Here is a 13324-nt window from a genome sequence, read left to right as displayed (position 1 = left end):
TGAGGCAGTAAATGGATCCCAGTGTTTTAAGGCTGGAAGGCCCCTGGCTATTGCCTTCCTATTCCAGGGGCCATAAGGGGAACAGCTGGCACCATGGAGGTCAGGTCCTTGGGCTCCAAACAGGGATAGTTACCACTGGACTCCCTTGCCCTGTGGTCCTTCCCTTGCTCTCTGTGCCTTGGGGGGCTCAGGCATGAGCGAGCAGGATAGCTGGCTCACTGGGGGTGCACAACAGGCTGCACAGGACCACCATGCAGTGCCAGCATTAAGTCACTGTCTCAGGGCTGCAGACCCACCTGCATCCCCCACCCACCTGCACGTCCCTGCCCCATGATGACCATGAAGAGAAAAGCATCCCAGGATCTCCAGGGGCCTGTTGGTTCCATTGCCCCACTGGGGCACGTGTGTGGGCACAGTAACCCATCAAGCTGTGCTCAAAAACACTCAAAGGGTTTCCCATGTTCCTGACACGGGAAAGAGACTTTCTGACCACTCTTGATAGAGAAGAGACAGCAACAATAAAACCATCTGTGCACAAAGGATGAGTGAAAGATGCTGGGGAAACCCAGGGGAGGAGGGAGGGAGGAGGAGGAGGGGAAGGGGAGACAGAGGAGGAGGAGGGAGAGGAGAGGGAGGAGGGGCAAGGAGGAGCAGGAGGAGGGGGAGGAGGAGGAGGAGGGGGGCCCCCCCGTCCAGGGCTTGGCTTCCACAGTGCTGTCCTGCAGACAGGTCTTGGACTGCAGTTGGTGCTCTGAAGGGCCACTCAGAGAAGACCCCAGCGGTTCACCCGCCCACTGAACAAAGTCTGCATTCAGTCTTGGCTGGGCCAGGTTTAAAACATTAACTTGAAACATTTAAAAAAAAACTTTTTTTTTTGAGATAAGTCTCACTTTGTTGCCCTCGGTAGAGTTCTGTGACGTCATAGCTCACAGCAACCTCAAACTCTTGGGCTCAAGTAATTCTCTTGCCTTACCCTCCTGAGTCGTTGGGACTACAGGCAGCTGCCACAACACCCAGCTATTTGTAGAGATGGGGGTCTCGCTTTTGCTCAGGCTGGTCTTGAATCTGTGAGCTCAGGCAATCCAGTCATCTTGGCCTCCCAGAGTGTTAGGATAACAAGTGTGAGCCACTGTGCCCGGCCCTAATTTTTTTTTTTTTTTTTGCAGTTTTGGCCGGGGCTGGATTTGAACCCACCACCTCCGGCATGTGGGGCCGGCGCCCTACTCCTTTGAGCTACTCCTTTGGCGCCACCCAATTTTTTTTATGTATTTTATGACATATTTACAAATTGTTGTCTATGTGTTGGCCACCTCTTTGTAAAATTTTCTAGTGAATATTTTGTAAATAAAGGTACATTTAGCTACAGTTTTCCTCTGCATGGCAACTTTATGAGCGACTTTTGGGACACCCAGTATGTATACATAGTGTATTTTAAGATACAACTTCCCGGGATTTTGTGCTCATTAGTCGCACCAATCTTAACGTGCTGTAGTTGCAGGTGCCCAGCAGGGGGACGCAGCCCCGGGGTATCTCGGGGGTGGGGCTGAGGCTCACACCAGCCCCGCTGGGGAAGCTGCTCCAGGACCCACGCTGGGCTCTGCTTTGTATTTTCTGCTGCCCCACAGCGCCATCTGGTGGCTCTTGGAGACGACAATTCCAAAACTGGCTCCTTGGGGCAGGCAGTGTTAATCTCAGTAGCTCTGCACTGGGCCCCGACCCGCTTAGAGAATCCTGTGTCTTTTTTTTTTTTTTTAAATTTCAGATTACTAGGAGGGTACAAATGTTTAGGTTACATTCTTTTCATTTCTAAAGTAACGTTCAAGTTGTAGTTTAGCCCTTTCCCCCGGCAGTGTGCTGAATACCCTCCCTTTGTGTGTGCTGGGGATGTGCTGAATACTCTCCCTTTGGGCACATTAGTGGTGTGTACATCTTGGAGCACTAGTCAGTCTGTGTCCTTTAAATGACGTAGCTTCCTGAGCCCAGCCCAGTCCCAAGAAACTGCCTCTGGGGCTTTCTCCCTTGTTACCTTAAGCCCCGGGGTGGGGGAAGTGGGGGTGGGGGTGGGGCTGGAGCAAGCTCCTTCAGGTGCTGGCATACCCCTGCAAAGGCCTCCAGCTGGCCAAGCAGCTGTAGGGAGGTGGATTTCCTGCTGGGCTCCAGGCTGAGACAGCGATGACAGCTGTGAAGAAGCAGCCCCAAGAACAGAGTGGTGGCCTCTTCCTGCTTCATCGGGCACTCCGTCACATCCACGTTGTGGCATGGTAATCAGTATTCCTCTTATTTTTGAAGATCTCTTGGCTTGGAAGATTTATTATGCCCACCTGCACTACCACCCATGAAGGAAAGCCAGAAGCCACCCTGCGGTCTACAGCTCCCGGTGTAAAAACCCACTGCAGGGGAGGTGCCCCTTGGTGGTCTCTGTCCTAAATTAAACAACATTCCCAATGAAACCTGGAATGCGCTGAGGGTGGCTGAGCCCAACTTCTGCCCCTCCCTATCAACTGGGTGCTTTAAGGGACAGATATGAACAGGACACATCTCCAGAAGGGAAGCCTGGAGGAGATGCCCAGGTGGGGACTTGCAGAGGACACCCTGACCCAGAAGCCCAGCCCTGCTCTGGACATGTCCAGCTGCTAGGGCCAGGCACCGTCTCCAGGCTCTGATCCTGCAGATGGGGACATCCAGAAGCCCACTTAGTGTCCCAGCCTAAATGCTTGTCAGGGCTTAATGGCAGAAGCCTCAGACTCAAGCAACCAGGGCAAGGCAAGCTCTCTCCAAACACAGCTCAGGTATTTGCTTTCAAGTTCAAACCCAGGTAACCCTCAGACATCATCCCATCCTTCCCTAAAAAGATGTTTCTTTCCAAATGCCTTAGAGGGGGACCAAAGAGAAGAAGACTGGTTTAGTGTAAGATGAAAATACTTGGATTCAAAACACTCTAGCAATTGGCTTGTGACAGATTTCCCTAAGTCCTGATGAGCATGACACAAGGAGCCACCAACTTCACAGGAAATGCCAGAAACAGGGACTGACAGGGAGGTGCTGCGATCACCCATTCAGAGGGAAGCTGCTTGGTCTTGAAATGTCAAACATGCCTGGGAACAAGAAGAAACCCCAGCCCCACCACCATCCACTGCTCACCTCCGCCCTGCAGCCGCCCGTGCAGGGACCGGACCACTTTGGCGCTCCCAAAGTGCTTGAAACGGGCTCTGACGACCTCATAGTACCACTCCAGAGAGCCGACCTTCACCACTCTGCAGAGAGACCAGAGCAGGCCCTGGCACTGCCCGTGCTGCACAGGCATGTGCAGACACCACACCCTCTCTCACACACTCACACACACACACAGGCTCACTCATGCTCACACATACACTACACACACACACATGCTCACACACACTCATTCACACCCTCACGCATGCTCACACCCTCACACACACACCCTCACACTCATGCTCACTCACACACACCCTCACACTCATGGTCACTCACTCATACATACACACTAACCCACACTCACACACATGCTCCGACAAGCTCACACACACCTCACACACTCGCACACACACCCTCACACACTCACACTCATGCTCACTCACACATACTCACACACTAACCCGCACTCGCACACACACGCTCACACACTTGCACTTATGCTCACACATTCACATACTAACCCGCACTCACACACACATGCTCACACACCCGCACTTATGCTCACACACATTCGCACACTCACAACATTCACACTCTCACACATGTTGACACACACACACTTTCACTCTTAAGCTCACACACATTCACACACTCACAACACTCACACACTCTCACATACACTCGCATCTGCCCTGGGTCAGCTAGCCACACTGAAGGGACATGCTAGGCTAGAAGCCATCAGGGTCACTAGACCTCAAGGCCCCCTCACCTGGCCAGGTGGCAGGGGTCACAGAGCCAGCCCTGCTCCTCCGGGTGGGCGTGGCTGCAGCTTTTGCAGGTGAAGAGGCCGCAGTCCAGACACTGCCTTTTGCTGTTCACAAGGAGGCGGTAGGGCTGCAGGCAGTGGGTGCAGTGGGTCTCGTTCAGGTGCGCTGTGTCGGAGAGCAGCTCCCTCTTAGAGCTTTCCTTCTTAATCTTGCCTTTCAACTCCCTTGGGAAAATACCAGAAAGAGATAATACATTGGACGTCTTGTTTATGCAATAGGCATTGCACGTACACACCCCCCCCACCACACACCGGAGCTCTCTCACCCACAGAAACAGTGACTCCAAGTCAGCACAGGCACTCGGGGTCCCTTACCAGGCAGGCCCCACTCCATGCCCCACTCTCTCTCTCTCTGTGGGGAAGACCAGTAGGTTTGGTACGTTGAATTGAAGCATTAATTTCATAGAAATGACATCGCATTTAAGCATTTCTGTGTCAGTTTACAACTATACCCGTGTTTGGATGGCAGATCACTGTACCCTCCCTAGCAGGGCCACGGAGTCCTGAGGGCAAAGCCAGGTGATGTTTCCTTAGCAAGAAGTTCTGTGCCCTTTCCAGAAGGGGACCGAGAGTTGAGTGGATGCTCTGGTTTGCCCTGGTAAAGCACCACTGAAAAGGTGTGGCTTGGAGAGTTTCCAGAATTATCCAGCACCCAGAAGTCCCAGGAAAACCACAATTCTAAACCATCTGGTTTTAAATTACCCGGCTTCCTGGTGAACTGGCCAAGTTGAACTGACTGGGAAGAATGTCCCTAGATAACAATGAACTCACTCTTCTGTTCTGGATGTCAGAGCACGGCTGCCAAAGACAATATTTTTAATTTGAGATGAGATAAAATGAATCCATTCTTAGCTACCAAATTAGGGCAACATAGGTACCATTGTCTTCTGAAAACCCTCAAGTCCTCATGTTTTTGACAGGGACACCCCAGGGTAGGGCCAAGGTGAAGTCATCCTAACGGATGTCTGAAGGCTTCTCTGGTTGAAAGTGGCTCTGGCTGAACTTCACTTCCCACTCCCAGCTAGCCATTAACATGCTCACCATTCAGACCCCAAGTAAGGCTATTGTCACAGCTTCAAAAACCAGGAAAAAAAGGGTCAAGCAGCTGTGGGAACCTGGGGAAGATGGGGCACCCACAGCCTCTAGTCTGGGTAAAGCTGCAGAGACAATGTGATGCACTTCCAGAGAAGTACCTTCAGCCACATGGGACGGGCCCGGCCTCCTCCACTTCCACTCTTGCTAAATACACATGGGCCAGAAAACCTCCAGGCCACCCTCTTGACCAGGACGAGCACAACGGCATCGCATCTGGGATGTGAAGTCCTCTTTTAGGGTCCAGCCAGGCTGGGCGAGGTGGCTTACGCCTATAATCCCAGCACTCTGGGAGGCTGAGACGGGTGATTGCTTGAGCTCCTGAGTTCAAGACCAGCCTGAGCAAATAGCGAGAGCCCGGCTCTACTAAAAATAGAATGACTGAGGCAAGAAGACTGCTTTAGCCCGAGTTGGAGGTTGCTGTGAGCTGTGACACCATGGCATTCTGTCTAGGGTGATAGGGTGACAGCTTGAGACTGTGTTTCAGAAAAAACAAAAAAACCCAACCCCCTCCCCCCCAAAACTCAAAAGGCCCAGTGGGACAGCAGCTGGGAGTTGACAGATCTCAGGTGCCAAGATAGAGAAAGGGCACTGACACTCTCTCCAGAGTCTTTAAAACATAACTTCCTTCCTCCATCACCAGCGAACTGGAAGGGAGGCAGAGGAGCCCTGTCTGGGGATGCCTGCCGGCTGGTGGGCACACTAACCAGACCTGGAGCTTGGGTCCCAAGGGGCTGCAGGGGCCAGAGCAGTCTGTGCCTCTGCTCAGCACCAACACTGGGCGACCGGGCGTCACTCCACTGCAGGTGTGTGAGCAGGCGAAGCCCAGCATGGAGCTGCACGGAGGCCCCTCAGGAATGAAAGGCTCCTGAATGTAATTTAGTTTGAAAACAGAAGATTTGAGACAAGTCTTGCTGGTGTGCTAAAAGGGACACAGGAAGGAGGGTCCAGTCTCACTGAGGCAGGAGCAGGCTCTGCTGCCCCAGGTGGAGGGAGGCTGCTTAAAATACAGGAGAGCGGAGAGCAGGAACTGCAGTCAACAACGGAGGGAAAATGAGCAGAATTTCTACAGTGGAACGTTAAACCCAGAGATTCTCGAAATGCATCCAGGGAGCTCTGAAGGTTCCCAAGATCCTCCAAGGCAATGCACAAGGTCACAGCTATTTTTATAATAATACTGAGACATCATTTGCTTTTTCTTTGTCTTTTGATGCCTGAACCAACGGTGCATAAGGAACAGTGGGCAAAACCCCCAGGGCTTCTGGCCAACTCAGGCAGTGGTACCCAACTGTACCAGCTGGCACTCATGGTATCCTTCATTGAAAAGGAAAAGGAAAAAAATGTTCCATTTAAGTGTAGCCTTGACGAGACAGTAAAAGTTATGAGTCTCTTTGAACTGAGATCCCCGAGGACGTCTTTTTAGTGATCTGTATGATGAAACTGGTGGAGCCCATATAAGCACGTCTGCTGTGTATCAAAGGACGACAGATGTCTCCGTGAAAGAAATCGGGCACGTGTTTGGACTGTGACCTGAACTAGGAAGTCTTCTCATGAAAGACTATTTTCCCTTGAAAGAACAACCAAAGATGAACTCCTCCGACTTGGGGGTTTGCCAGACATTTTCTCAAGAACGGACAAAGTCAGCCTGTCACTTGGAGGAAAAGAAGTGATGGAATTTATTGCCAATGACAAACTAACGCTTTCAAGCACTCAGGAGAACTTTAGAGCGTATGTAATCTTTGTGGAAAGTGTGGCAGCTTCCAACACGCAGGGATTTCTGCAGAGATGGGTCCTGATGGTAATGGGTCTGTCTTTGTTGTGTGTAATGAAGGGTGTCAACACTGGGGAAGTGTGTGTATCTCAGCGAGCCGGTGTTTTCCCAATGAACAATACACAGTGTCACAAAAATTACACATGGGTCGAAGAAGCAAGACAGACCAAAGGATTTCAATGCAGCAGAAAAGGCGAAGTTCACTGATAATTGTTTCAGACCCCATTGCCAGGTTCACGTAGCAGTAAGGCCCGGTGTCCTAACAAAGTGCTCTCCCCTTTCCATCTATGTAACTGTGTGAGGCTGTTTTTTTTTCAAATACTTGGCCCAAGCATGTTACAACACGTTGAATGAAAAAGCAGGGTGAGAATTTAGGCGTCTTCTGTAACGCCACACATTAAAGGGTTTTCACAATCATAGAACAACGTCACTCTTCTCACTCATGGTTTTTGTTTTGGAAAACTAGCTGTTTTTCATAAAAATGATATTTACATCAACATGCAAGGGAGAGAACAAATAAACATTTTCATCCCCCATTTTAGTTTCTAACATGGTCAATATTGATCGATGAGACCCATGTAAGCAACACCCTTTAGGGTCCTCAGTAATTCAAGAAAGCAAAGGGATCCTGAGGCCAAAGAGTATAAAAACTGTGTGTCTTGAAGTCAAGTTTGTTCTCTGTCCCAGCACGCAGAGCAGGGGGTGACCAGATGGCAAGGAGGAGAGAGACAGTTGCAGAGAGAGAAAGAGCCCCAGGACATGGGGAGATGGAGTAGAAGAGGTGTGGGGTGGTGTTCTGGGAACAGGGACCCACACTGCCATCCTCCTAGTCCCTGGAGTGTCCACGCTGAGAACCGTGTTGGAGATCCTGGTGCAGAATGGAGTGGGTGGGGGGAGACACCTGCTCTCAAGGGAGGTTCTGTGTCCTCCCAGGAAAAGATGGCTATGATGGGAGGGAAACTTTCCCAGGACAGGAGGGCACCTCCAGCAATGACGGGGTGTGGAGGGGGAGACACGGCTGGCAGGGTGACAAGGGTGACCTGTGCCCCTGCTTGGCCCCTCTTGGGGTGGAGTCCAGACGTGAGCTTGGGGGCAGCAGTCAGGGAGCACAGCCCACAGCCCACCCCTTCAGGCCCAACACCACAGTTGGGAGGGGCCCAGGCTAGTGGGGTGATAGGGCATCCAGAGTCCCTGTGACCCTAGACCATGCCATAGCAAGATGGCATGAGGTGCTGAGTGGCCAGGGGGCTAGGAGAGTCTGGGGGTTGGTGGAAGGAGGCTGAAGTGTGGGGCCCAGGGCCGAGATCAGGGGCAGTGGTGGGTGTGTCTGTATCTCAGTGCGTGGCCAAGATCGTGCACTCATGAGGAAGCTGACCTGGCCCAGCGCCCTACATCAGGGAGCAGCAAGGAGCCCAGACACCATGGAGTGCATGGAGTCCAGATACCATCAACTTTGTCACCAGGAGGGCTGGGACCCTGCCCCCAAAGCCCAGCTGGCCTGGCTGAAGGCTGGGGAGAGAGAGCAGCCTCTGGAGGAGAAGCTGAGCTGGGGACAGGGACCAGGGAAGTTAGCAGGGCTGGGGAGCCCGGGTACTGGCCTCAGGGTAGGAAACAAAAGACCTGCATTTCCTTTTGGGGTTCCCTGGGTGTGACTGAGTTTGTGTCCCTGCTGCAGAAACCGTAATCACTTAAACTCTCACAACCCAACAAAAGAAAGCAGAGTGAGCTGGATCTTCAGATTTGAATGGGTTTGCAGAAGTGTAGGTGACACGAAAACAGATTGACGAGGCCACCCCATCATAAGCATGGAGAAAAATCCCTACCAGAGTGGGGACATAGGGCAGGCCACCTCCGAGAGGGACCGTGGCCGGGCATGCAGCTTCTCTGCAAGGCTGAAGCCTCGGCACTCCTGTCCTGCTGCTGCTGTGACAGATTCCCATGAATGTCACAGATTAACAAACACAAATCTGTTATCATATGTTCTGGAGGTCAGAAGTTCAACATGGGGTTCATTGAGCTAAAATCAAGGTGTCGGCAGGACTGTGACCCCTTCTGGAGTCCCCGGGGTGGACGCCACATTCGCCCCTTCCTCCACCTTCACGACCGGCGAGGGCAGTTGGGTCTCGGCACATCTCTCGTGCTTATGCTGTTCCGACTGGCACTTCCTTCTGCTTGCAAGGCCCCTGAGATGACACTGCGCCCCCGATAATCCAGATAACGCCTCTCTGTCCAGGTCAGCTGATTAGTGGCCTTAGCTGCATCAGCAACCCTAAACCCCTTCTTCCGTATAACCTAACAGGCTCATGGGGGCCAGGGATTAGGACATGGACCTTTTTTTGAGGATGGGGGGAGCATTACTCCGCTTGCCCCAGGAGTGACATCCTCAGAGTCCCAAGGGAGAATGTGTGAGCTGAGATCTTATTCCCAGCCAAGTGGAACAGAGATCTCAGATATAATATTCACACTCCATGCCATTCCTGAGAAAAGAAGTTGGGGACACACCCCAGATGACTGAAACTGAACCTGAGAGTGAGTGACAGACCTGTTGAGGCCATGCACTGAGAGACACAGTTACTGGAAGTGTGGCAGCCAGACGGCGTCCCTGGCAGAGGGAGAGAGAAGACAGCTCGGAGGCCGTGACAGAGGGCAGCTATGTGGCTCTGAAATCCTGATGATATGAATAAATAACAGAAATTAGCATGAGAGAAATAGAAACTTACTAAAGTTATTACAGTTAAGTAAACTTAAAAAAATTAAGTTGAATAAGTTTGGCAAACTTACAAAAGTTCTTAGAGGTTCTCCAAAGGGGGTAGCCCAGCGGGAGACAAACATGGTGAAGAGGAAGCCAGTGGTGACGTGGGAACAGGCCTCCGAGAGAGGGAGCCTTCGAGAATCTCCTCAGTCATCTCAGACCAAAGTTCATCTCCAGCCCTTGCGTTGGCAGCTGATTTCCTGTTTCAACTGCTGTGTTTTCCTCTCTGGAGCTGCTTGTCAGCAACGCCAGGTGGTCCAGCACTAAGGGTCACTTCAATTCTTTATTATTATTATTTAAAGCTCTTCTTTTCTTTCTTCTTCTTCTTCTCTTTGTTGTTGTTGTTGTTGAAGCAAGCCATGGTTTGCCGATTATCTCAGGAATTTCCGTCTGTTTGCAGAGATCACAGAAGCACATCGCCACCTATTTGTCTTTCTGGGGAAGGTGGCAGGCCTAATATTTGATTTGGGGGCTGTGCCCGTAGGACAGGGTGTTTCCCTGTCGTTAAGCTCCAGTCCCTACCCAAGGCATGAGTCACCAGAGTCTTGTTGTTCTTCCTGGGTTCTGGAAATATCCAGTAACTCCCACCATGACCACCGAGACATACAGGGCAAGACGCAAATAAGCAGGGAACGCAGACTCCCGAGTGCCCGGGGACAGGCTTCCGTCTTCCATTCCCAGCACCAGGTCCCCTGGGCCCAGGACGGGGTGGGTGCCCAGGAAGCACTGGGCTCTCTGCAGAGGGAGGGAGTCTAAAACCCGGGACTATTAACTGGGTGTTCTCTTCAAGAAGGTTTACTTTGGCTCTACTTTATATTTGTATAACATTAAAAAAACAACATGATAATCTTTTCTGTACTTAAAACCCTTTTTTAAGAGACTAGGTCTTGCTCAATTGCCTAGTACAGTGACATGATCAAAGCTCACAGCAACTTCAGACTCTGGGGCTCAAGAGATCCTCCTGCCTCAGCCTCCTGAGTGGCTGGGGCTACAGGCGCCCAACACCACGTCCGGTTAGTTTTTCTATTGCTGATCTCGGACTCCTGGGCTTAAGTGATCCTCCCACCTCAGTCACCCAATGTGCTGGGACTACAGGTGTCAGCCACTGTGCCCACCTTAAAACCTTTTTAAACCCACGTGATATGAATTAATATGGAACACTTAGAAGATGAGAGGCACTTTGAGAACCATGTCCCTGGAACTCATTGTCAACTTAGAGGAAAGGTGGGGACAAAGAGCTGGTGCAGACCTTGTGGGGTATAACCCCACACTGCAGATTGTCCACAGGCCATAACATTAAACAACTGGCTTTCATCTCTAAACAAGCTTCCAGGGAAAAAGAGAGAGAGATGGGAGAAAATCTTACAGGTTAAGAGAGAGTTAAAAGATACAGCAACCAAACTTGAGGTGTGAAGATGTGAGGGGACGTCTGAGCACACTGTGGATATTTAATACTAGGGAATTATTGTAAATTATTTTACACTTTATAAATGTTTTTTGGGGAAGACGATGAGAGGAACAACAATAAAAAACAATATTCAGCAAGCTAACTCCCCCCTGCCACCCAGACACCCCTGCCCTTAACATTTACGGACATGCTTCAGGGCTGGGCAGCCTGTCTCAGGCAGCCTCACTCTCCTCACCTGTAATGAGCATCAGAAGAACAAAGACAAAGGCCCAGTGGTCACCCTCGGTATGAACCAGGGACAGCTCCTGAGCCTTCTATGCAGGGTCTGGTGACATGGCATGCATATAGCTGAGCCCTCCTGGGACACCGTGAGGAGACAGATGCTAAGTTGGTGACTCACTTGATGTCACTAAGTGCTAGAGAGGGAGGTCCTGACCCCCCCTCTCCCGGAAGAGGAGGTCCCAGCCAAGCAGGGGTGAGGGCCTGGGAGTGGCAGGGAGGAGGCAGACTGTATCCAAGCACGATGGGAGAGCTTTGGGGGTGATGAGCTGGGAATGGTTTGCTCCATCTTTCAAGGATGACTCTGGGGACTGTGGGGAGATGGTGGCTGACATTCCTGTGGTGTTCTCCGGGAGGACCGTGTGGCATGGACGGGGATTGAGGGCACTGAGCATGTTTTGAGGGCTGAGCCAAGAGACTTGATGATGGAGGAGACACGGGTTGACCGGGAAGGAGCAGAGACCACCGTGACTCCTGGGCCCTTAACCTCAGTGACCAGGCTGAATCTGAGATGGGGAACCGGGGCTGTGGAGGTGGAAGGGGAATCATGACCTCTGCTTTGATGTGCTGGAGATGATGGTCATGCACCTGGTGGAGGCGTTAAGCAGGCATCTCTCTGTGTGAGTCAAATTTTGGAGGGATGGTCTAAATTTGGGACTCACTGTCTGGGCTTATGCTGTCTGGCCCCTATGGTAGCGTCTGGCCACTAGACACATGCAGCTATTTAGATCAATTAAAATTAAACAAAATTAAAACTTTGGTTCCCAGTTGCATTAGCCATATTCCATTGCTCCGTGGCCATGGGCAGTGAGGCGCCGTGTTGGAGACACAGACGCAGAACATGGCATTGCAGAAGGTTCTCCTGGGCAGTGCTGGCCCGGAGGGCTCTAGGCTGGGCATGGCCACTTGGAGCTGAGTGCACACAGGGAAGAGACGATCGAGGCCAGGGCCCCCGACCTTTCAAAGTGCATCTTTGGGGAGTGGAGGAGGGTCTGGCAAAGGAGGCAGAGAAGGGGTGGGACTCAACACGTGGGCATGGGGGTCACACCAGGAAGGGCTGGATGAATGCTGAGTCTCTGTTATTATTAGATTTTTCTGCATGTTTTTAACAAGTAAAATGCGATAAAACTACATTTTCACAACATGCTTTTTCTAGTCAATAATGTCTTGTGAACGGTTCATGTCAGTTTATTTCTACAGCTTTACATACATTTATTTATTTATTTATTTATTTGAGACAGAGCCTCAAGCTATTGTCCTGGGTAGAGTGCTGTGACATCACAGTTCACAGCAACCTCTAACTCCTGGGCTTAAGTGATTCTCTTGCCTCAGCCTCCCAACTAGCTGGGACTACAGGTGCCCGCCACAACACCTGGCTATTTTTTGGTTGTGGTTGTCATTATTTGGCAGGCCTGGGATAGATCGAACCTGCCAGCTCTGGTGTATGTGGCTGGCACCTTAGCCACTTGAGCCTACAGCGTTACTTTTAATGGGTGCTGTGTAATCCATTGTTAAGTCCACTGTTAAATTTGGTATTTAACCAAAGCCTGAAATTTGAACACTAGGGTCTTCCCAGTTTTTCCTTCTTACAATCCTTGTCTGATTCTTTCCTTAGGATGACTTTTAGCAAAGAACTTTCTGGCCTAAGGGGTAAGCACAGTTGTAGCAAATTGGCCTCTGCAAAGGTCTGGTCTGGGAGCCATGATCCCCCTGTGTGGCTGTCAGAAGCTTGGAATGTGGCTAAGGAGACTACAGAAATGAATTCTGAATTGAATTTAATTACAATTAATTTAGATAGCCCCATGTGGCTGGTAGCTTCCCCAACAGATGGGGCAGCCCTGGGTATGTTAACATGGTGATTTAACTGGGCTGTAGTTTTCTTTATCTTTACTAGTGGGGGGTGTGTGTGTGGGGGGGCAGTTAGACTAGTGAACACTCTTTCAGGTATGAAGCAGTTTAAATGTGCAGGATTGATTTGTTCTTTGAGTATGTGAAAGGCCTCTTCATGAAAGTATATGGGTGTGAACCCTTTGGGAAGAC

The 13324-nt window shown here is 50.9% G+C and overlaps 1 protein-coding gene across 1 annotated transcript in view; it reads right to left on the bottom strand.

Annotated features, from left to right (window-relative positions):
- Window positions 1-13324, bottom strand: part of MLPH (melanophilin) — a 43212-nt gene that overhangs the window by 19368 nt on the left and 10520 nt on the right. Inside the window, exons 3-4 of the mRNA XM_003798266.2 lie at window positions 3926-4147; window positions 3142-3254 (exon numbers count right to left, since the gene is read on the bottom strand). Coding sequence (XP_003798314.1) covers window positions 3142-3254; window positions 3926-4147 — 335 coding nt within the window. The remainder of the gene's footprint in view (window positions 1-3141; window positions 3255-3925; window positions 4148-13324) is intronic.

The sequence above is a fragment of the Otolemur garnettii genome, unplaced genomic scaffold, assembly GCF_000181295.1.
Source record: "Otolemur garnettii isolate 467f Iridium unplaced genomic scaffold, OtoGar3 scaffold00133, whole genome shotgun sequence".
In the NCBI taxonomy this organism is placed as follows: Eukaryota; Metazoa; Chordata; class Mammalia; order Primates; family Galagidae; genus Otolemur; species Otolemur garnettii.
Note: the sequence above shows the minus strand (reverse complement) of the source record. Positions and strands in the feature narration are given on the sequence as shown.